The sequence below is a fragment of the Otolemur garnettii genome, unplaced genomic scaffold (assembly GCF_000181295.1).
Source record: "Otolemur garnettii isolate 467f Iridium unplaced genomic scaffold, OtoGar3 scaffold00101, whole genome shotgun sequence".
Classification (NCBI taxonomy): domain Eukaryota; kingdom Metazoa; phylum Chordata; class Mammalia; order Primates; family Galagidae; genus Otolemur; species Otolemur garnettii.
The window spans coordinates 3,910,504-3,934,933 of record NW_003852496.1 but is presented as its reverse complement, the minus strand read 5'-3'; the positions used below and the strand labels follow the sequence as shown (position 1 = coordinate 3,934,933).

Sequence of the window (24,430 nt, the reverse complement as noted above, 5' to 3'; positions counted from 1 at the left end):
GCACTCTACCCAGGGTGTACACAGATATAATGAACAGCTCTAAACTCTTCATCTCAGCTGGGCTTGATTCTTCTGCCTGGCCTATACCACGAGAGCCCTCACCATCATCACTGACAGTCGCTGGCAGCAACAGATGACAAACGGCAGCCTGCGTGCATGCTGGGGCTTGAAGCTTTTGATCCTGGGAAAAACCCTCTAGATAAGTGTCTTTTACGAGGACACAGCTCACAGACTCTGGAGCTGAGGCGTTGGCTCAAACCCTCACTCCTCCACTTATGAGCTGAGGACTCTCAGCAAGTAACCAACCCCTCTATTCCTCAGTTTCTGCACCCCATAAAATGGGGCTCAGAGAAGCTCCTGTGTCAGAGTGCTGTGAGGTTCAGTACAACTCCATCAGCACCAGCCTCTACCAACCTCCTCCACGTAGCACAGGGCCATCCTGAACCCCAGCCCACCTCCTGATGTCTAGAAGCCTGTCTGACCCTCAGGGGTTACCCTGCTCCCCATTTCAGCTGTCACTGACACTGGGGATGCCATGGTCACTCTGCCAGGCCAAGGCTCTGCCTTCCCCACCTGCCTAGACACCCCACTCGGGCAGCCCATCCCTATGCCCGCTGCAACAGCATGCCCGATCTAGAAGACCACCGCCTCCCAGGGCCCTTCATCTGCTTCCCACACTGCAGACCCTACCACCCAGCTCTGTCCATTTCCTCTGACCCCATTTCCAGTGACCTTAGCCCCCAGAGGCCCTAGACCCTTCTCTGTTTGGAAAGCAACCCCCACTGCCAAGTTTGAGACAACTGGAAACACACATTTTGGAATCTGGCAGAGCTAGATTCTAACTTAGCTCCACCATCACTGAGAGCCAGCCCTGCTCAGCCTTGGTTTCCTCATCTATAAAATAGGAACAGCCAGGGCGGTGCCTGTGGCTCAAAGGAGTAGGGCACCGGCCCCATATACTGGAGGTGGCAGGTTCAAACCCGGCCCCGGCCAAAAACTGCAAAAAGAACCCCCAAAACCAACAAAACAGGAACAACCAGCACAGGACTCCGCAGGACTTGGAGGATGGAGAACATACTAGCATTTATTGAGCAGCTACCCTGTGTCAGGCCCCCATGCCATGTGGATTCTTATCTTCACTTCCTTTCATCCTTAGGAGGCAAGGACTCTTCACCTCAGGGACACACAGCAGCCAGGTCCCACCGAGGGCCTTTATGATTCTGGAGGCGCAGCAGCTCGACGAGGACAAACCCCACCATCAGAGCCCCAGGTGAATGTATGTTAGGTGCTGTGAGTCAGACACAGACAGACCGAAGGCAGGGGTGCGGCGTCTCTAAGTGCTTTGTTAGTGCCTTGGGACCTGGTCTAGTAGGTCTGCATTTTTGACAATATGTGACGTTGGGACCTTCCCCTGCTCCAACAGAGGGAGCATGAGGGAGACGGTGGGAGCACTCCAGGGTGGTAGTGGACGCAAGTCCACAATGGGGCTGCCTAAGGCAGAGACACCTCAGCTTACCTTTGGTCAAAATGAGTCAATGCTCCCCCGTTGAGCGTAGAGGACAGGGCCGGCCCCTTGGGCCCTGGCCACTCAGGTGAGGCCAGTAGGGGCCCTGCCTGAGCCCTGTACCCTCACAACTTCCAGGGAGCCCCACTTGGCCTTGCCAGTGCCTTGGTCCCTGCAGGGTCCTATTCAGCCAACAGCCCCCACCCCAACTTCCCTCTGCTGACCTCACCTCTCTGTGATACCCACCTCCTGGTGCCTTCTCCCCTCCTGGGTCAACAGGCCCCCCAGGGCACCAATGCTGAGGCCTATCTTGTGCTAAGAATTCTGCCCCCACTACCTGCCCTTTGTACTGAACAAGTGAGACCATTGTCAAAGCAGGCATCTGGAGGTCTAGGAGCCTCCCTCCTCTCATCTTCCTGGGAAAGCAGGTCCAGACTTTGCTTTATTGAGGGAAAACCCACCTGCACCCCTTCCCAGCTACCCCTCACATCTAGGCCCAGGGCTTTTGCCTGCTGACCAGGACCCAGGCCCAGTGGGAGGCCTGGCTCCAGCACTTCCTCACAACCCTGTCCACACCAGCACCCATGCCCTGGGGCAAGGAGGAAGGTGAAGCAAATTGCAGGCCTGAGGCAGACAGAGGCCCACGGGCTAGAGATGGAAGCTTCCTTGTTCTGAATGGGTCTGTCTTTCTCCAGACCCAGAAGACCCCAAGCCCTGGGCATTTTTGCTATGGCCCTGGGGCCTAACGTGTCCTCCCCCCATTCTCAGTGAACTGCCACCTCCCTGGGCCTGCTCAGACAACTGACTCCAAGTGGGTGGTCCCTGGAACCACAGGCTCTGCCTTCAGCCCTTGCCCACAGAGGGCCTAGAGAAAGCTGCTCCAGACTCCCAGGCCAGCCCAGTCGGGGACAGCCCCGCCCTCTGTGCTAGCTGGTGGCTGCCTCCACCACCCCAAGAGGTTAGAAAACAAAAAGCACTAAGGGGCGGGCAGGACCGAGAGGCAGGCAGGGAGACTCTTAGAGGGCAGCGCTGGTCAGTGCACTGCTGAGGGAAGAAGCAGTGTGTCTGAGTTCTGTGCCGAGACGCTGGGTGACTCGGGCCCAATGAGCCCCAAGTCGTACAAATTGAGGATGGAGTCAGCAATGATGCGGGCTGTGCGCTTCTGGTACCCACCCGAAGTCACCATGAGGATGGGCACCTGGCAGCCACGGACTATCTGGAACACCAGTTCATCCCGTTTCACGATGCCCTGTGGGGTGTGGAGAAGTGGACTCAGGCAGGCTGGACCCCTGTGGGGTCAGGAAGTCCTGCTGCAAGTCTAGCTCTGCTCTGGACTGTTGTTTTTCGGCCCCTCTCCTCCGTACCATTGGCTGCCCACCTTTCCTGCTGCTGCTGAGTCCATAGAGCAGACTTTCCCCACCCCCCAGGGTCAGGACGTACCCCTGGGCTGATGGACAGCCCCCCAAGGCGGTCACCCTCGAGGATGTCAGTGCCAGCATTGTACACCACCACGTCGGGCAGATGCTCCATCAGGGCTTTCCTGATGTTCGTCTCCACTTTATTCAGGTACTCAGCATCCTCCACACCCCAGTCCAGCTCTACCTTCCTCCTGATGGCCTCTAAGAGGGAGACACAGATAACCCCAAATTCCAGGGATGGAAAACTTAGGCTCAGGAAGAGAAATCCTGCAGTCACCCGGCAAGTCCAACTCCAGCACTGCTTAGTTTTGTTACACTCAAAACTAAGCTCAGAAGGGCACCAGCCCTGCAAAAAGGGACTGGAAGGACCGCAGGGGCAGCAGAGTGGAGTTAAGATGCTTTGGGTCCAGGGATGGGGAGATCTGAGCTGCCATGTTGGATCTCACTGCCTCCTCCAGCCCTCACCCTGATGTATGGACACCCTGCCCTATCCTCAAGCCCAGGTTCAGCACATTTGAACCTGAGTTCAGAAATTGGTCCCTTGGGCCATACTAGCAGCTTATTTATCCACACCATACTCATCAGCGCCTGGTGAAAAAATGTATCCTACCTGCAAAGGCAGAGTCCCTATTTTCAAATCTTATCTGAGAGTCTCTTCCTTTTGATTGATGGATTTAACTTACTTTCTTTTCTTTTGACTACTATAGTTGAACTTGTTTTGTGTTTTCCTTTTTTCAAATTTCTTTTCTTTTGCCCTTTCCTGTTTTCTACCAGACAGATGTATACCATATGCATGAGTTTTAAGTCTCAAGCTGTCACCCTGGGTGGAGTGCTGTGGCATCATAGCTCACAGCAACCTCCAACTCTTGGGGTCAAGAGATCCTCTTGCCTCAGTTTTTCTATTTTTAGTAGATACGGGGTCTCACTTTTGCTCAGGCTAGTCTCCAACTCCTGAGCTCAAGTGATCTACCACATATGTGACCTTGGGTAGGGTGACTTTAGGTGTCAGCTTCCTCATCTGCAAAATGAAAACAATTCCCACCTCCCAGGGTTGCTGTGAATAAATAAAGGTCCCAGCATGTAGGAAACAGTCAGGAGAAAGAGCCTCATTCGAGCAAGAATGCACTTAAAACCAAGGGGCAGGGGCTGAGGCTTACGCTTGGCAAAGCGGTCCCCGGGGTAGATGTGGCGGTTGTAGACATCCATGATGTACACACGCTGGTCATCCATGAAGTCTCGTTCATGCCCATTGCCCTGCATGGAGGACGCAGAAGCCACTCACAGACATGTCCCCTAGGCCAGGCCAGGACACTTCACACCCCAGCTCAGGAAATTCCCCGCATGCCTGGCAGCAGAACTTGCTCTTGGGGCCAGAAGGTTTCATGGCTATCAAGTGGCAGAGCTGGGATTCAACCTCAAACCCTGGCCCACAGCCTTCTGGCATGACCTCGAGCAAGCCCCAGCCCTCTTAGTTTCCTTATCTGAGGCAGAAACCCTAGCTCTGCTACCCTTTCCAGTCTGTGGTGGGACTAGTTAGGGCCAGGAGTGTGAAAGGCAAACTGTAAAGGACTGTGCATGTGACCTGGCTCAGGAGCTCAGTGTCACATGAACCCCAGCAGGACCCTGACTATCCCAAGGCCACAGCCACGGTGGTGTGGAAGGGCACCCCGCATGGGCCCCTCGGATCCCTCCCTGTCTCTGACCAGAGCAGCCTGTCCTGTGTTCAGAGTCCCGAGGAGGAGGTGTTCTGCACTCCGGCACTTCACTGCCGGCTGACCTCAGCGGTCTGAGTAACACTGGCCCTGTGAGCACCCAGCTGAGGAGGCACATGGTGCCCATCCACTCTGTGCAACAGGCAGCACCCCAAACTGCTTGCAGGCAAGGGGAGCCACACAGGGTTCCCAGTGCCAGAGCAGCAATGTCAGAGGAGATTTTAGGAAGCACCTTCACCTGGTGAGTGCTGTGAGGGGCAGCTAGCTAGGAGGCAGGAGGGAGGACCCCAGGGAACAATGTGAGCACCTGCTGCTCCGGCCAGAGGGACAAAGACCCTCTGTCTTAAACCTGTGAGACTGAAGACCAAAGGCCGGAGAGAGGCAGGTCAAGGTGGGACAGCAGAGGCCCACCAGAGGGAGGAGAGCCCTGATGTGAGGGGCGGTGAGGCCGGCAGAGGCTGCTGGGGCATGAGGATGCTCCTGCCACAGTGAGGTTCTGGGGCCTGAGGCAGTGGGTCCCGTGAGAACCCTGCAGGGTACTCACCTGATGGGCATCAAGATCAATGATGGTGGCCCTGGAGATGCCCTCCACACGATCAAACAGAAACTGTGCGGGGGAGGAGAAGGAGATGTGAGGACCCAGACAGGCCAGAGGACCCAGCCCTCCCGGACTCCGGTTGGTAACAGGCAGGCCGGGAAGGCACACATGCCTGTGGGGCCCCGATGTCTATGCCTGCAGGAGGTGGTCAGGGAAGACTCCCTGTAGGAGAAGGTGTGGCTGTGCCCTGAAGGGTCAGAGGTCAGGAGGGAGATTTCCTGAGAATTGTGTAGGGGTGAAGGGGGGAATCCCCGTAGCCCTGGAATATCACTCCCCAATCACTGCCTCTCCCTACAAGGCAAGGCCTAAATTCTCCCTCTTCTAGGAAGCCTTCGTTCCCTGCTGCTCCCTCCAGGAAAGCCTCCTGTGCTCCTTCCTCCCCTCTCCTAGTGGCCCAGCCACCTGTTGACCCACCTGCTTCTGCCATTAGTCTGTGTTTCCCATGAAAGTAGGGACCACATTGGCTCCCTCCTGAGGCCCAGTGCAAGGCCAGGAATGGAGCAGCTGGGGGGACCTTGGGACCAACACCAGATCTGCCCCCCTGTGGCCTTATGGCCTCACCCCCAGCTCGGGCTCCTCTGAGGAGCGCAGCACAGGGCTGAGTGTGCAGTCAGCACCCGGGTTCTGCCCATTCCCCCTCCCGTGCAGGGAAGCCCTTCTCCCTTCACTCTTGATTGTTGACGCAGCACATACTCCCGCTCCAGGCCACGGGCTCTATGGGAGGCTGGGATAACTACCTTCCTCACAGGAGCCCTCTAGGCTACAGGAAAGAAGAGAAGGTGTCAGATCTGGATTCTTTCCAGCCCAGCTGAGCAACCCAGGACAGCCCTCTCCCCACTTTAAGCCTCAGTTCCCTTCTCTGTAATTTAGGGCAAGAACACGCAATTTGGGGCTGCGAAAGGGGTTCCAAGGACTCTCAGAGGCAAGTCCCCCACATGCTCATGGACACACCTTGATGGCGAGTGAGATGTCTGCATAGGCACAGAAGCCCCCACCCCGGTCGCTGGAGCAGTGGTGGAAGCCGCCCCCTGTGGAAGGGCAGATAGTAGCACTGGTCAGGCCCAGGGGCACCCATCCATCCACCCCTCCCCTGCACACTTTCCTCAACTCCCAAGGACGACTCCACTCCTCATATTCCAGATTGGCAGAGTGAACTGAGCACCTAGGCATGTCACCAGCTCCGGTCAGGAGGCAGCCACCTCACCTCTCAGGGTATGCCCTCACACCAGCCACAGTGCCTGTGCACATCCCCAGGTGACAGGGAGCTCATCAACCCCAAGGCAGAAAGCTGCTCCTGTGTCCACCAAGTTGGGCCTGCCTCCATGAGACTCCCCACACCAGACGAGGTGGTGGCCTATGGGACCTCTGGATTCTGCCAGTGCTGGGAGGAGATTGTTGGGTGGGGCACCTTCTGCTGGTCAGGGTTGCTCATAGTGGGGGAGGCTGAAGACCAGGATCCATCTCCCCACAAGACACAACTTCAGAACCCCAGGCAGGCAGCAAGTTTCTCTCCTGCATCCCCTAGGAGAACCTCAGTGGCCCCTGCCTTAGCCCCCTCAACTCTGAAGTTGAGCCCAACACCTGCCCTCTGTACAGCACGAAGCTGGGGCCATGGACACAGGGACTTGCCTGTGTCCATCACTCAGGAAGCCATTGTGGGATCATAATGATAACAGCCAACATTGAACTCCTGACCAAGTGCTGAGCTTGCTAAAGACTCCCTATAGTGCTATCACCACCAATGTCCCATTTTACAGATGAGAAGATGACTGCACAGAGGTCAGCAACTTTCCCAGAATCACAAAGCTAGTGTGATTCCAGCCCAGCTGAGCAACCCAGGACAGCCCTCTCCCCACTTTAAGCCCCAGGCACCAAGCAGAACCTGGACTCAATTCCAAGCTGCATCAGGACCCAGGCTCTTAATCTCTATGAGGTCCTAACACCATCCATGGGGAAGGGCCACCCAGGCCCTCCTCAGAACCCGACTGCAGACACACAGGGCACAAATCTCTTACTGGTTTGCACAGCAGTGTCACAACATTGCCATGCACACCTAATGCTGGACACCGGCCATACCATCACAGATGAGACCCAGTCCCTGGCCTTGCAGACCTCACAGCCGAGGAGACACCATGCTAATGTGGCTTTCCAAGGGAAAATAGGGAGACACCGTACATGGGACTCTGAGGAAGCCAAGGCTTCTCTCGGGGTCTAATTCCTTACTAATGAGAGAGACCTAATGACAGTTATGCCCAGCTCAAATGAAAGGCCGGATGGGAAAGGGTTTTATAAACCGCCAGGTGCTGTCCTTCCACAGGACACTTACAGGGACAAGGAAGACTGACTGGGCAGCCCTCCCATGAGCAATCTTATGGGAAGGTCTAGGGGCTGTGGAGTGCTGCCCTTGGGGACATCCACCCACCAGGACACAACCAAGCCCCTGTCCTGGGCTCCAGGAGCCAGGTGAGTCTTTTAGGGGATCCACATGGAAGCAGGCTCCAATTCCTTATAGAGCTGCCCAGGGGATGGCACAGGCTCTCAAGGAAGGAGAGAGCTCCCTGTCACTGGAAGTATGCAAAGGTGGGGCTGGGGAGCCACCTGGGGACTCTTCAGGCAAGGACCCCACATCAGAGGGAGGCACCAGTTGGTCCTTCTGAGGAACCAGAAGGCGGCACATCCACCTCCTGGCTACTCCATAAGGAGGCACAAGGTAGCTCCAGGGGCACCAGAGCCTCTGCATTCACAGCTGCCACATCCAGGGTCCTCCCGCCCTGCGCGGCCCCCAGACCTGTCAGGCCCACTCCACCAGGCCAGGCTAGGAATTCTCGAGGCTCCCAGCACTCACCCACGTTGATGGCCCAGCCTCGCTCCACGGCCAGCTTCCCTGCCTTGGGAGATAAGCAGAGGGTGAGGGTGCAGCAGCCTATTTCCTCCCTCCCTCCCTCCCTGAACCACACACTCATTCTATAAACAGGGCTTCCAGCCAGGGGGGCAGGGGTGAGTTTTGAGGTGGGGGTGCAGGAGGAATTCCCTCCGAGCAAACTCAGCCAGTCCAGGAAGCAAGTTATCAGATTGGTTGGCATATGAAATGTAAGGACCATAAAGCCCTTTGCAATTGCGCAAAGAAAGTGGAAGAAATAAAACTTATCAGTCACATGTAAGCTGACGATAGTTTTAATGTGGCTTTCCAAGGGAAAAAAGGCAACTTTTTTCTAATGGAAATATAGTACACTGGACACTGAAATCCTGTAGGAATAGGAAAACATAGTTTGGGGGTAGGTAGCATTTTACTAAGCTAAAAAAAAAAAAGGTACAAATTATCAAAGTTAAATGGGAAACATAGGGGATCACAGCCATACACTGAAATACGAAATGTTCTTCTGCCTTCAATCAACTAGGCAGTCTGTGGCTAATTTTTCAGAAAACTACACACAGGATGTAAGTATCCTTTGCTATTACCCCAAGGTGGGGGAAAGGTGGAGCTTTATGCATTGATGACATATAAGGGCTGGTTTTCCACCTTAAATCTGGGTGCATTAGAGCCATGGTTTTAGGACACATTCTTTGGGGGATGGAGATATATCTTATATACCAGCAAATACGGTAACAGGAGGTCATGGGGAAAGGAACAATGAATTCTAATGTCCCAAGATGGGGAAAAAAAGGCATTGGAGAAAGAGTCACTGTTGCTGAGCCCTGAGGAATATTTAGAACTTTGTTCAAATGCTAAATGTGGGGAGGGCATTCCAGGACCAAGGAGGTAGGAAGGATCCTGGGGTGCAGGGGTCCCCAGTCCACCCATGCCATCCCTTCCCCACCTACCATTATGGTTCCTCCTGTCTGGGTCCGAAGGGGCCTCAGCACCTTCCTCTGCACAAGGAAGTTGGGGAGAAAGATGACAGGGGGGATTTCTGTGATGGTGGCGACCACAAAGGACCACTGTGGAAAGAGACATGGGCTGTTGACTTCCCACCGTCCCATCCAGAGGCAACTGGGGATATCAGATCCCCTGCAATGCCTTGAGGATGGCTCAAGGTGCCCTTGGCTAAATGTACTTCCTTTGGTGAGAAATGACAGTTGCAACCCCGTCTGCCCTGCCGAGCTCTAGGCTCCATAAATATTGCTTTCCACAGTGTATTTCTTCAGCTGTGTTGACTCAGGTTCCTCCACACTCTGAAGCCCTTGGCTGCCCTCTTGTGCCTAGAACAGGAGCTGCAGAGGGTTCCAAGTCAGCTGTGCACTGAGGGGGGCACTGAGGCCCTGGTCTCCTTCCTCCCCTGCACTGCATGGTTTTCTCATCCATCAGGAATCAGAGCTCCCCGAGAAGGGGGCATCCTGCCCTCATCTCTGGTTGTTGAGGCAGGGGGTCTAGGGTACCTGAGAAGTATTTATGCTAAGACCAGGACAGAGTATGCCTTGTGACCTCAAAGTCCCCCAGATAAACATCCATGGTTCTAGCTGCCCAGCAGCACCCAAATCCTTTGCCATCTGTGCCTGGCTGAGACTGCACTGAAACCTTTCTCTGGCTCTCCGCTGACCCCAGGCAAGTCCCTGGTGGAGTTTGAGTCACTCACTCTACAGATACATAGCAAGTGCCTGCTAGGCACCCTGAAGCAGGGGGTCCGATCCCCATGCCAGCCCACTTGCAGCCCAGCAGGGAGGCAGATAAGTGGAGACACACTTATGTGCAGTGTTATAAGTGCTGCATGGACAGGATGGATGTGGGAGTCAGAGAGGCTATGGGGGAGGCACCATCTGCAGGAGGTGAGTGATCTAGATGTGGGGTCAGACAAAAAGGCAACTGCCAACAGAGAAGCCAGTCCCCAACCTTGTTGGGCACAGGGGGCCAGGGCAGGTCCCTTATCCCATAAGGCTTAGTCGGCTAGCCCAGGCTCATATATTGTTGTCAAGAGCAGTGGGGAGCCACAGATGGTGCTGTCCCAAGATGCTCTAGCTGCAGCAAGAGCCAGCTGGGAGAACAAGAACAGAAGCAGCAGCCCCAGAGAGGAAGCAGAGATAGTGAGGGTGTGGGGACATGAGAGGGGAGGTACAGGCAGAAAGGGGGGGGCCTCCAGGAGGAAGCCTAGTTGTTGGGCCTGGAGCCTGTGAGGGTGATGGCACCACCTGCGAGGAGAACCTGGAGCAGGTTAGGGGGAAGGTGCTCGGTGGTGTTCTTGATGGGCCAGCTGGGCCCTGGACAGCCCAGCTGAGGGAAAGGGCAGAGAGACTCAGGAGACATAACAGGGGTGGGGAGAGTGGGAGACCATGTGGGGACCACAGAACTCTAATGCTGAAGGGCAGGGGACTGCCCAGGACAGGGGTGAGGGCGTGGAAGATGCCCGGGAGGCCAAGTGGAAAGATTTCTGGAAGGAGCGGGTAGAGGGAGGTAGAGGCTGCTGAGACATCATAGGAGAGAGGTGGGAGGCGTGGCCAGGGCACCCACCAACCAGGAGAGGTGGGAGGCGTGGCCAGGGCACCCACCAACCAGGAGAGGTGGGAGGCGTGGCCAGGGCACCCACCAACCTAAGGAGAGGGTTTTAGGACTGGAGTGACCCAGTGCATTTCAACAATGGGAGCAGCCAGGAGGGAGACAGAGGAGGCGTGGCCAGGGCACCCACCAACCAGGAGAGGTGGGAGGCGTGGCCAGGGCACCCACCAACCCAAGGAGAGGGTTTTAGGACTGGAGTGACCCAGTGCATTTCAACAATGGGAGCAGCCAGGAGGGAGACAGAGGAGGAGGATGGGTATGATGGCAGAAAGGCCAGGAATGCCTTAGCCAAGAGGCACCAGGCAGTTGGGCAGGACGCAGGACACCACAGTGTGATGTGCCTTAGCCCACTGGCCACCAGGGGAGACATTTTGCTGGGGTCCCGGGCATCTCGGCCAGGTAGGCTGCCATTTACTGCCGGTGAACACTCATGTGGCCAGCCCTCCCAGGCTGGCAAGGGCAGCTGAAGGCTGGGAAAGCTCACCTCACCCCTCACCAGTGGAGGCGCAGGTGCGAGGGGCCCACAGGATGCAGGCCTGCGGTCTGAAAGAAGAGGTGTCTGTCTGGGCTCCTGCAAGCCCAGGGCCTCTGCTGTACCACAGAGGCCTCAAAGGGCCTGGTAGGGGTGAGAGTGCAAAAGCTGAGACCAGGAAGGCCAGACAGCTGTGCGACACACCCACTGTGTGTGCATTTGTGCAGCGTGCGAGTGTGTGTGGTGGGGGACACACCTAGAGGAGGAAAGGCCCCTGCCCAGGGTCATTGGCTCCTCCTCTCCACCACACCAATCCCACTACCCAGCACAGGCCCGGCTGTGGTAAGCCTGGAACCACAGTTTTCTATGAAAAAACAAACAAACACGTGAGCCAGCAAAGGGAGGAATTCAGTCACTGCCTCCCTCTCACCCTGGGCAAGCCAGGAGGACAGAGAGACTGACAGGCAATGAAGCCAAAGCCCCTCCTCAGAGAGTCCAGTAGTCACAAAATCCCAAGAAAGGCGTGATCTGCACGTGCTCCACAGCTGTCACCCACTCCATCAGGACAGGGTCCACAGGCAGGTAAGTCTGGGAAACACTGCTTACTTATATCATCCTCTTCCCACAAGTCCACGACACACTTTGCAGTGGTGAAGACTCTGAGCTTTAATCCCCTAACTTTGCTCCACCCAGCACTTCTCAAACTTTCTGACTACAAAGCTCCCATCACCTTTGCTTTTTACATAACACGTGCCTATCTCCCGCAAAGCTGCAGAGGTGGGGGATGTGTTTGGGAGCCTCCGAGTTACAAACTGGGTCTGACCTGATCCAGGGGCCTCAGCAGCAGGGCCAGCCCTGCAGGGAAGGAGTGCCTGTGTCTGCCACACCAGTGCTCCTGGGAGGTGGGCACCCTGGGGAGCAGCGGGCTCTGACAGCCAGGCGGCTGGCCCCTGGGGCTTCTCCCCGCTGCTGCACAGCAATGGTCTCCTTGTCAGGCAGTGACGCAGTTACCAATACTCCAGGCCTGTGCCATTCAACCCAGGAGCTGCCAGCCACACGTAGCTACTTATGTATGACTTCAAAGTAATCAGAATTTTTAAAAATTAGAGTTTTATTCCTCAGGCACATTTGCCATATTTCAAGAGCCACGTGTGGCCAGTGGCTACTGGATTGGGCAGAGCTATCTGGAACATGGCTATCCTTGTAGAAGATTCTGTTGGATGAGATTGCCCTAGAAAATCACCTAGCAGTGGCCAGGGTGAAAAATAAATGGGTGGGACAGACTGTGGCTGGGACCCTGGGTGAGGGGAGAAGAGAGAAAGGGGACAGTCTGGCCGGAGCAGGCTGTGTGGTCAGCGCAGAGACAGGGGTGCCTCGGAGGGGGCTCAGGCATCAGCTGGTGACATTTGGAGATCCACTTACCGACAAACGGCAGGGGATGAGCAACATAACATCAACGGCAAAGCAGCACCAAGGAGCTTCCCCAGCACCCAGTAAGAGGTAAGGGAGCTCTGGAGAGAGGACAGGTGAGGACACGCCCCAGCACTGCAGACCGACACCTTATCTGGGTCTTGCAGCATGCTGCAATGGGGCCACCCATGTCAGGTCAGGCTCTCTGAAGGGGCCCAGGTTCCAAAGTCCTCCTCAGGGTCAAAATGGTCCAACTCTGGGCCCGCCATGGGCTGTGTGAACTCGGGCACAGCCCTTTCACTTTTCCCTGCCTCCACCTGTCTCCTCATCTAAGAAACAGGCTTTGGATGAGGACTCAGATGTGGAAGCTGGTCAGAAAGGCCTGTCCTCATTGCCTAGTCTAAAATCCTCCCCCCTCCCCCAGGCCCCCTTGAGGCCTACCTCAGTATCATCTCTCCAGGCAGCACATCTCTACCTGCCTACGGCTACAGTGGTTGTGATCAGTATCTGTCTCCCTCTAAAGGATGAGGGCAGGCAGGTGGCTCTGCCCACTGCTGTACAGGCAGTGCTGAGAAGAGCATCTGGCATCAGGAGGGGCCTACAGGGCCCACTGTGGACCCCCTCTTCTGGCAGGTGCATCCATTACCCTTACTGTACCTGGTCCTCATGAAAGCCCCCCTTGCCACCTGCACTGTCTCAGGAGAACCATGACTGACGAGGGGCTATGACAGCTAGGCCACCACGTGGGGACACGCCTAAGGGCTCCCTGTGGGCTAGGCTAACCCCCACCTGTGCTCAGCTCCTCCCCTCTCCTGCCTCTAATAGGCCTCACCTGAAATCACCTGTACCTGGATCCCCCAAGTCACATTCTGCATCTAGGGTTCTGGTTCTCTATGACTGGCTCCTGACTTGCAGCCCTGTACCACTACAGAGTGCGTTAGAAGTGCAGATGCTCAGCCCCCACCACAGACATCCTGGATCAAAAACTCTGGGAGTGGGGCCTAGCTGGCCGTTGTAACAAGGCCTTCAGTGATTCTGGCACTTGCTCAGCCTGAGATCCACTGTTCTAGGGAAGGTGACCTAAGGCAGTGCGTGTCCCAGCCTGATGGCACCACCCATCAAAGGGCATAACCTGCAAACTCCCCATCGTAGGGCCTGGCCAGGTGTCAGGGCCTCCCTAATCAGCCTTGAGAGACCCCACAGATAGCAGATGCACGTGGGGCTGGTGACATCTCTGGGTCATTCTGCTCCATCTACTCAGCTCCACAAGCCTTCACCTTCTGGCAGCTCCATCCCCTTGGGTGGACCCCTGCTCTTAGAGGTCCAAACCAAAGTCTGCTCTCAGGAAAGAGATTAGCTGCAACCCCCTTTTGCACCCCCACTTCTTGCTTTGGGTGAGTCCTTCCACCAGTAGGAGGGGGAGAAAAAGGTGAGAAGGGAAAAAAACACCTGCTCTCTTGGCTAAGGCACAAAGGGCCTTTGACAAAGGACTTTCATGGTGAAATCACTCAGCAAACTAGGAACAGAAGGGAACTCTCGCAGCATGGTAACAAGCACTGATAATAGATTTCAAAACTTCACAGCTGACATGACACCCAGTAATAAACCACTGAAAACCTACCTAAGATCAGGAATGAGACAGGGGTGCTGCTTTGCCACTGCTATTCAACATGGTACTCAAGTCCTAGCCAGAAAAACTAGGCAAGAAAAAAATTAAAAGCATCCAAATTGGAAAGAAAACTATCTCTGTTCACAGGTTGCATGATGTTATATATAGATGATCCTGAAGAACACACACACACCACTCTAAACGCCAAGAAACAAATTCAGCAAAGTTGCAGGATACGAGATCCATACATAAAAGTCAGTTGTGTTACCATATGACTGACTGATGTTGTTTAGACTAGCAATGAACAATCTGAAAGGAAGTTAAGAAAGCAATTTCATTTATAACAGCATCAAAATGTGAATAAATTTAACCGAGAGGTGCAAGACTTGTCCACAGAAAACTACAAAACATTGCTAAAAGAAATTAAAGAAAATCTAAATAAATGGAAAGACATCCCATGGTCATGGACTGAAAAACCTAATATTGTTAAGATAGAAATACTCGCCAGAGCAATCTGTGGATGCAATGCGATCTCTGTCAAAATCCCAATGCCATTTTCCATAAAAAAAAAAAAAAATAGAAAAGTCGATCTTATAATTCATAAGGAATCTTGAGGGACCCCCAAATAGCTAAAACAATCTTGAAAAGTAATGAAATTGGAGGTCTCACATTTTCAAATTTCAAAACTTACTACAAAGCGACAGTAATCAATATAGTGCAATACTCACATAAGAACAGACATATAGATCAAATGAATAGAATTAAGAGTCCAGAAATATATCCATGCATCTTGGCCAAGTGATTTTCTACAAGGGTACTGAGACTGTTCAATGAGGGAAAAAATAGTCTCTTTAACAAATGGTATGGAGAGAACTGGACATCCACATAGAAAAGAATGAAGCTGAACTCTTCTTCCACATCTCACGTAAAAATTAACTCAAAATTTATCAAGACCTAAATATAAGTTAAAACCATAAAGCTCTTAGAAGAAAAACACATGGGTAAATTTTCATGACCTTGGATTTAGCAATGGATTCTGAGATATAACACCAAAAGAAAAAATAAATTGGATTTCAGCAAAAATTAAAAATTTTTACACATTGAAGGACACTATCCAAAGACTGAGAAGACAACCTCCAGAATGGGAGCGGACACTTAGAAATTATATAACATCCAGAATATATAAAGAGTTACAAATCAACAACAAAAAGACAACCCGACTGTAACTTCAACAGACGTTTCTCCAAAGGAGATATAGAAATAGCCAACATGAAATATAAAGCAATGTGCTCAATTAGGGAAATGCAAATCCAAACCATGAGATACCACTTCACAATCACTAAGCTGGCCACAACTTAAAAACCAGAAATAACAAGCATTGACAAGGATGCAGAGAAATCGGAACCCTCTGTGGAAATTGTCCTGATGGTTCTTCGGAGAATTAAACGTAGAATTACCATAGATCCAGTAATTCCACTCCTAGGTACATAGTCCAGACATGTACCTGTGTCTACATGTGAACATGAACATGTGTACATGTTCAATACCTATTTGAAAACAGGTATTCAAATAGATGCTGTATACACATCTCCACAGCAACACTCTTCACGATAGTGGAAAGTGGAAATGAAATAAATGTCCACAAACTAATGGGTGGACAATTCATCGTATGGTGTACAGATTATTCAGCCATGAAAAGGAATGAGGTCCTGAGACATGCTGGACACGGTGGAACCCTGAAAACATTGTGCAAAGTGAGACAAGCCAGACACAAAGGTCGCACATTGTATGATGTCATTTATGTGAGACACTGAGAAGAGGAGAATCTGGAGACAGAATGCAGGTTATTGATTATGGGGGGCAGAGGGGGCACTGCTGCTTAAACAAGGGGAAAGGTTTCTTTTGGGAGTGACGAAAAATGTTTTGGAACTAGACAGAGGTGATGGTGCACACTGAGAACGGACTAAACACCGCTGAATTGCACACTTTAAAATGATAATGGGGCCCGTAGCACAGTCGTTACAGCGCCAGCCACATACACTGAGGGTGGCGGATTCAAATCCGACCCGGGCCACCTAATCAGCTGCAACAAATAAAATAGCTGGGTGTTGTGGTGTGCGCCTGTAGTCACAGCTACTTGGGAGGCTGAGGCAAGCGAATAGCTTAAGCCCAAGAGTTTGAGGTTGCTGTGAGCTGTGACGCCACAGCAGTCTACCGAGGGCGACATAGTGAAACTATCTCAAAAATAAATAAATAGATAAAATTAAAATGGCTAATGGTTGTCACTTGACTTTTACTGCAATAAAACATTTTTTTTAGAGAGGGGCCCTCTCAGGTGAGATTGAGAGATGGAGAGAGAGGGGCCCTAAGAATTTTACTCCCTGGAGAATCTCCCAGGGACTTCTGCCCTCCACGTGCTATGGTGCTGTCTCCCTCTCTCCCACTGTCACTGGATACTCTGGAGCTACTTCTGCCTTGGGGCCCTGGCACTTGATGCTTCCTCACTCCCTCAGTCTGTGATCATGTCACGTTTGATCACAGTTCAGCAAGCCCTTTCCTGACTCCAGATTTATTGCTGTCCTCCCCACCAGCGCTCCCCATCTCCCTTCCTCCTGTCCCTTCTTATCCTCACCACCCTGAGCACCTTCTAACATCCTTTCTATATCATTTCTGAATCATTATGTTTACTGTCTGACTCCCCCACTTAAATGCCAGCTCCCTAAGGAAAGGGATTAGCTCTCCTTTGTCTCATCCTGTCCCGCAGCAACCTAGCACAGAGCATGGTGCTAAGTCCTTACTGGATAGATGTGCCCCAAGCCCTGCCCAGCACCAAGTGCAAAGCATTAACCACATTCCATGGCAAGCTGGAGAAGAAGGCGGAAGGCAAGAGCCCGGTGCCGGCTGAACTCAACCACCTCCCCCCTGCACGGAGCCTTTGCACACAAGGGGCATGCCATAAACACTCCTTTCCCTGAACGGACATCATCTGGCAAACATCAGGCTCCTGCTTCTCCTTTAGACCACCCCAGTGTGCACGGCCAGGCATGAGCCTTGGAACAGGGTGGAGGGCAGAGTGCAATGAGGTGGGAGTGAGGTGGGTGTCACACAGAACCGTGAGGGAAGAGTAGCCTGGGAGACCTGCAGGCTCTCTCGGGGTGCCCACAGCCGAGGAAAGAGAAGAGAAGCACTGCAGACATCTGGGAGTTGGGGGGGATGCTTCTGAGCTGCAGCCCCATGGCGCCAGACGATGTCTAACTGGGCATGTCACACCCTGTCATTCTCTCACTCAAAACCCTCTCTTGATGGACCGCAGTGCCTGGAACCAACTCCATACTCCCCCTGTGGCCTGAGAGACTCTGAGTGACCTCCCTGCCTGCACCCCATACCAGTACAGTGTTTTCTTTCTTCGGGCCAACCAAGCATCCTTACCCGCTTCAGGAGACAAAGTCCCCTCCCTGCTCCAGGCCTGAGACTCTGGAACATTCTTCCTTCAGAGCTCCCCATGAGGGTCACCTACTCCTTTCTTCAGTCTCACCTCCTCCGTGAGGCCCACCCCTGACCACCCTGTTATCCCCTCTTGCTCCTCTTCATAGCTCTTGGTGTTCTCCAGAATGCTCTTCTTGGTGATGCTACCTCTTCATTTTCCGTCTTCCACATCTAGATGCAAATCCGTGGCAGCGGGAGCCTTGCTGTCGCACTCTTCCCTCTGTGCTCAGCCCCCGGCTGGCGTCCCGTCTGGGTGTGCTGAGTGACCGACTACTTCTTCCCTTAGAAGGTGCTAGGAAATCATCATCCTTTGTCTCCTTCTGGTCTGACTACCAGAGAGCTCTCAGCCAACCATGTAGCTCAATCACAATCACGGTTAATCTTTTCAGTTGACATATGTGAATTCTCCTGCCTTTGACCTCAATTTTCTACTTTTTAAATTACTACACAGTAAACTGCTTTCAGGGATTTCAGGGATCAAGGCCAAGCACTCAGACTACTCTCTCAAATGGGTGGAGTCCTAGAACATATCTCCCCATCCCCAGTCTCATCCAGGCCACTCACCTCAGCCTGGCCCCACTCTGCCTGGGCTCTCCCTGCCCTCCCGTTACCCTCTGGACTATGGCAGGTGTGTCTTCCCAGCCCAACCTCAGGCTGTGGACTGTGACCATGCGTGCCTGAGCCCTAGGAAACCAGGGCAGCCAAGTGCTGGGCTTCCTGCCAAGGCCTCACACTCCTCTCCCTCCCAGGAGCCAGGTTTCAACCTCTTCCTGGTAATCTTTCATGAGCTCACACTGTCAGAGCCCCATCTAGCATTCTCACAGCTCAAGCTGGTAGAGCAGGTAGCAGCCATGACCTGGAAGACTGGGCTGGATGTCTTGCCAGGTCCCACTGACTTCGCAGGTGACCTTGAACAAGCACAGCATCTTTCTGGGCCTAAGCTTTCTGCCTGTAGAGCAGAGGGGCCTGGCATCCACAATGGCTCTAGTCCACGCTGAGTCTAGCCAGGAAATTTGGAGGTCAAGGTTCCCACACCCTTGGGGCAGAGAGTCTGAGGCAGAGATGCCCCACATCCACCAGGGCAGGCTGCAAACCCCTCCCCACCCACAGCAGACTGACTAAGTGCCTTGGCCCCCAGAATCCTATCCAGAGCAGGAGCAGGAGCTCTGCAGCCTCCTATAGAAAGAGGCCACAAACTGCAGCCATGCTCAGTGGGTCTACAAGTAGGATAAAAAAACCTTACAGTGAGCAGCAACATTAAGAAACTAGGAAATGTGACTTAATAACCTGGCTTCTCTTTGAAGACAAGTGCTCTGGCCCTGCAAGAGCCAGTAAGTAGTAGCCACCTATCTGGCAAGGGGCAGGAGTTCTCCAGGTCACCTCAGAGACCCCCACTGATCTGCTTATTTGTTTATGTTCCCTTCTGGGCCCTGAAAGGTTTCAAACTAATTTTCAGCCCAACAATTTCCCATATGTCTTTAGCAAAAGTCCTTGGAACATAATCTTAAACTTCAGCCCAAGAGAAAAATAGGCCAAAGTGGAAGAGCTTTGGTTGGATGGAAACAAGAGGAGACAGTCCCCCTGCTCCCCACCATCCCAGCAAGGGTCTCTGAGGCCTGTCCACAAGATACAGATTGATGGTTGCTAACGTAGAAGCCCAAAGCCCCTACTCAGATCCAGTCTCCACCAGCAGACATCCCTGTTTCATACCCACTGGAGGAGGCAGCTCACTACTCCAGAGAAGTCTAGTCCATCCTGGAATCTCCCTTTTAATGAAACTCTCTTTCCTCTTAGGGACCACAGACTCATGTGTCCACGCTGCAGCAGGGACAGGAATGGATGCCCCTTGAGGCTGTGCTTCCCCAGGCTGAGCTATCCCCCTCCTCTGGCCACTCCTCCAGGTCACAGCCCCCTGGCCCACTGTCCTGTACCTTCAGCTCGTTGAGATAGCGCCTCGTGTGTACCACCAGCAGGTCCTCTTCTGAGGCCTCCTTCGCCTCCACCAGCATGCAGTCAGATAGAAGCTTCTCTTCTGAAACCACAAAGTGAGCACCCTGCTTCCCCACTGACCTCAAGGCCAGGCCCAGCCCCAACCCCTCCCACAGGCTACAGACTTAGCCTCCGGCAGCCTGTGCCCAGGAGAAGGTAGACGCTGCAGCTTGTGGGCATTTGGAGAAGGGGCTGCCTCCCCAGCCACTGTGGGCAATATTCAGAGACCCTTGAATATAGTGTACAGTGACCCCTGTGCTTCTCAAGGCACTGAGCACCACAAGGTGAGCTCAGATGTGACTGGACAACTTTCCAAGGCAAATGGCACAAGGGTCAACAATGTTAACTTCCAAGATCAGAAAAGTTCTTCTTAGAAATTCTCCCTCTACCTCCTGAGGACATCACCTTGACACCTGCCTAAGCCTTGCTCAAACTGAATTACTCTGTTTTCACTGCATTTTTTTTTTTTTTTTAACCACGACCTTCTATTTATGGCAAGTTAAACTGCCTTTTCCCATTTGGAAGACACAATGATCCCTTCTAAAACAAGTGGTTTTCTTTTTCTCCCAGAGGCCAAATCATTAAAAATATAAAGTAAATAAAGGAACAGGTGGTATGAGGAGATGGCAGGGTCCCAAGAGTGGTTTGCAACTGATATTTGGGAAACACCACATTATTTCCTCCCCTCTTACATACTTGAGACAAGATTAGATTCACTCCATTTTGCAAAAGGAAAAACTGAGACTGAGAGCAGGAAGCCTAGGCCACCGAGAACTAGACCACGATGCTGAGTTCTAGGAAATCAGAATCGAGGGGACTTGTCTCAATGAGTCACCCTTAGAAATCAACTAATTCCACACATATAGGCTCCAGGCAGTACTCCCCTCTCAGAACATTCCAGGGTTTCCACTGCCTTCTGGCCAAGGGCCATTTCCTGCACAGCATCAGAAGCCCTTTGCCATATGGCCCCTATTTCCCTTCCTCTCATCCTCAGAGAAGACAGGAGGGAACTCAGGCCAACTGGTGGCTCTGAGATGACAGAAATAAGGAACCTTTCTGTCAAGCTACTGGGTGATGTAGGAACCCTGGGAGGAGGACTCCAGCTGGGTTTGCTGGGAATAGGGTATAAGGATCATCCTTAGGAAGGCAAGAGAACCACTTCAGGGTGGGAGGCAGGCTGGCCTGCTCACCTTGCCAGCATTCTCACCATCACTGCACACCACTGGTGCTCTTGGTATTTTTCTTTGCTCATTCTGGTCAGTACCACAAATGGAAAATCAGTATCATTTGCCATAAGTAGAAGTTAATCAAAAATTTTTAAAAAGTACAGTGGAAACAAGGAGTGTTATCAATCTCTAATTCCATCTTATTTTCTGTAAGACACAGAACCTGAGGCTTGCTCTAGATTTGGTGAAAAGGGAGATGGGTCTGGGCACGGTGGCTCATGCCTATAATCCTAGCATTCTGGGAGGCCAAGGCAGGAGGATCTCTTGAGCTCGGGAGTTTGAGACCAGCCTGAACAAGAGCAAGATCCTGTCTCCACTAAAAGTAGAAAAACTAGCCAGGTGTTTTGGTGGTTGCCTATAGTCTCAACTATTGGGGAGGCTGAGGCAGGAGAATGGCTTGAGCCCAGGAGTTTGAGATTTCAGTGAGACTATCTCAAAAAAAAAAAAAAGAAAGAAAAATGGCCTAGCTGCAGAACTTTCTCCAAAATGTGATCACAAGGTTGTATAATTTTTAAAATATTCAGTTTTATCCTATACCAGGTAACATTTCCTAATTCTCTTAATTAAGGAGCTCTTCATACAGAAAACAAGAATATCCATGTGTGTGCCTATTATGATGCCTGAATTTCCCATCTAAGTCAGGCTCCTGAATTACAACCCACAGTTTAAAAAAAAGAAAAAAAATCAACGTGCTCTCCATAGCATCAGCTTATCACTTTGCTCAGTGGAGTGACTGTGAATGGGGGGGGGGTACCTCTTAGCATGTTGCCCTATATGACTGGGCATGTTTCCTAACTTTTCTGGGCCCCGATTTTCCCCATCTGTAATCAAGGGGGTTAGGGCAAAGGTCCTCTACCTCCTGGACTTTCTAAACTTCAGGGAATGGACATTGGACTTCCCCCAACTTCCGCTCCTCTTCCACTGGGTCTCTGGGGGCCCACAGCAATGGGAACCAGTGAGAGTTTGAGACAGGAACATAGGCATAGGGGTCTGTGTTGGAAACATCCTTTATACAGCACAGGTGGAAAGCAGTCTGAGGGCCAAAACCAGAGCCAGGAGAGCTAAAGCTTATGTTGGAATAAGGATGGGGAACACGGATGGGTTAGAGGAAGGAGATATAGGGTCTGAGGTGAGCCTTCCATACCTTTTAGGAAATTGATCACTTTGCCCCATTTCCCTGCGTCAAAGGGGTGCAGCTTCTCCAGGCCCATAAAGGTGATGTTGTAGCGCGGTGAGTACACGATCGGCCAGCGTGTCTCCGGCACATGCTGGTACAGCTGTGTTGGGTGTAGCCTACCATGTGCAAAAGAACAGACACACAGGTGAGGGCAGCCTCCCTCTCCAGAGCCCACTGGTATTGACCCGGCAGCCCTGACCCAGCGCCGCTGGCCCCTATGGCCAACAGAAAAGCGCCATGGGACAACAACAGCTCCTCACTGGGTACTGGATGCCTTTCCCTGAACCCACTTCCAACCCCACCCTCACAACAGCCCTGGGAGGCAGACCCCACAATTGCACAGAGAGGGGACCAGGTGTGCCCAAGGTCATGGGCAGGTCTGTGGAGAAGCAGGTGTGCACCCAGGTGTTTCCGCTGCAAGCCTCAGCGCCTCACCTCTACACTACAGTAATTACACCCAACATCTGTATGGTCCTAGGCCTTGCTGTGAAACAGGCGGCTGCTGTCAGGATTGAAATGATGCAGCTGAGAAGGAACAGACAGCGCTCAGAAACTGCAAGTCGAGACTTGCGGGGGGGAGCTGAGGCCTAACCCGGGGCGAGTGGTAGGGGTCACTTCGGGCCCCGCAGAGCAGCTGACCATCCCCCATATCCCCCCATTACCCCCTCATAGCCACCACACAGGGACCAGAAACCCGCTACAATTGCTGCCACTGTGGGGAGTGCTGCGCAGCTGGCCGGGCCCGGGCTAGGGAAGACGTCAGACCCGCGCACGTCGCCCGCCCCCTCCGGGTCAGGCCTCGAGCGGCAGAGAAGGAGAGCGGGGCAGGCCTAGGAGCACCGACCCGGGAGCTCTCTAGCCCTACATACCTGGGTCCGTACCTGATGGGCCCACCCGGCCGCCCACGTACCCACATCTCGGCCTACGGCGACCCATGAGACTCGGCTTGGCGTCCCACCCTGCGCCCCCACCCGCGCCGCACTCACATCCCGGGGCTGGCCCTCCCTGCGCCGGCCGCCGCTCCGCCACCGGGCGGGACCGGGCGCCGGTGGGACGGGCCCGCCCAGGACACGCCTCCTCTGGGGGCGGGGCTCCGGCGGGCTCCACTTCGCTCCGCCCCGCCCGCGCACGTCATAAAGGGGCGGTGTCCTGCGCGCCACTTGCTCCCGGGAAGGAGGCTACGCCCCCGACGCCCATCAAGCGCAAAGTCCCTCCTGCCGCAGACAAATACCCAGTGGAATCCCTCCTGGCTCAGAAAGCCACACCCCTCTTCTAGAGAGAGCGCAGCGCAGATTTCTCCGTGAAGTACAGCGAAGGGGCGGGGTGGACCGTACGGCGTCGCCCCGCCCAGAGGCGTGGTCACTCTGGGGCCCCAGCCCCCGGTCTGCTCAGCTTGTTCCCAAACCTGGTAGGAACTGGCAGGATCCTGGGAGTCTGGAACATCTGGTTTCGCTGCTGACTGTGCCGAGGCTTTGCCATGTGACCTTGGCCAACAGTCTGCGTTTTGGGGCCTGTTTCCATTAATAAGATGTGGGGACGGGAGGGTTGCTCTGGCCCTGCCATCTCTGAACTTACGGTCACACGCACACACCACCCCCAGCGTCTTTGGCGGCTCTGACAGAGACGAGCACTCTCCCTCAAGTCACGTAGGCTCTCTGAGCCTCAGTTTCCTGGCCCGTAGGACAGGCTTGGGGATCGGTCTTCAGGATCTGGATACAGACTCCTCTGTTCCCATCCCAAAGCGCCTCCCCAGGGAAAGCCAAGAAGAGCCCAAGCAACAGCTGTGGGTGTCTGTGTGGATGAGATCTAGGCGGAGTCCCCAACAATAGAGCCCTAGAGGATAGAGACAATGGAACTCTCTGTGGGCCCAGCTGTCCCCGCCAACCAAACAGAAGCAGCTGACCAGAGGACTGCCAGGGGCAGGGCAGCTGGGATCCCTGGTGGCTCTGTGGGGACGTGAGTGTGGCTGGGTGAGGCATTGTAAAGGGGAAAGGAAACGGACTTTTGGGGAGTGCCTGCCACATGCTGGCCACTTGATTGAATGATAGCATTTGATTTTCATAACCTAAGCCTATGAGGGATGCCATCATTACCCGAATATTATTATTAGGTAACTGAAGTTCAGGCCTGGATAAAACTCAGATTCAGCCACCTATTAGCAGCACAGTGGCTTTGGCTGAGTTGCTTCAGCTCCCTTCATTTCTATATCTGAAAACGAGGTGACAACTGCCTACTTACCTCATGGGGAAGTCGAGAGAATCAAGAAATAATAATGTTAATTATTACTTAGAGAACACCTGTCATGTTCAATTCTAAACCTTTATTATGCTCAATGAATTCT

General features: G+C 53.3%; 1 protein-coding gene across 3 annotated transcripts; it reads right to left on the bottom strand.

The window, feature by feature from the left end:
* Nucleotides 1-1,048: 1,048 nt before the first annotated feature.
* Nucleotides 1,049-23,163, bottom strand: HDAC11 (histone deacetylase 11). Of its 3 annotated transcripts, none has more exons than XM_023516970.1 (10): nucleotides 23,076-23,163; nucleotides 22,057-22,205; nucleotides 19,629-19,729; nucleotides 9,055-9,171; nucleotides 8,078-8,120; nucleotides 6,184-6,260; nucleotides 5,179-5,241; nucleotides 4,080-4,176; nucleotides 2,945-3,123; nucleotides 1,049-2,753 (listed from the first exon to the last, which is right to left on the bottom strand). In XM_023516970.1, coding segments are annotated over exons 1-10 (1,044 nt in total). In that variant the 5' UTR covers nucleotides 23,078-23,163; the 3' UTR covers nucleotides 1,049-2,537. The 3 variants fall into 3 exon arrangements, with proteins under 3 accessions (XP_023372738.1, XP_023372737.1, XP_012664700.1); XM_023516969.1 differs by lacking the exon at nucleotides 23,076-23,163 and adding an exon at nucleotides 23,000-23,051; XM_012809246.2 differs by lacking the exon at nucleotides 23,076-23,163 and adding an exon at nucleotides 22,525-22,670.
* Between the last annotated feature and the right edge of the window lie 1,267 nt (nucleotides 23,164-24,430).

Excerpts from the sequence above, each read along its gene's own strand:
- HDAC11 (XM_023516969.1), bottom strand. The coding sequence starts at position 23,025 with ATGGGTCGCCGTAGGCCGAGATGTGG. Across the intron at positions 5,242-6,183 it reads ACATCTCACTCGCCATCAAG|TTTCTGTTTGATCGTGTGGA; the intron begins GTGTGTCCATGA and ends TCCCCCGCACAG. Across the intron at positions 3,124-4,079 it reads CGGGGACCGCTTTGCCAAGC|AGGCCATCAGGAGGAAGGTA; the intron begins GTAAGCCTCAGC and ends TCTCCCTCTTAG.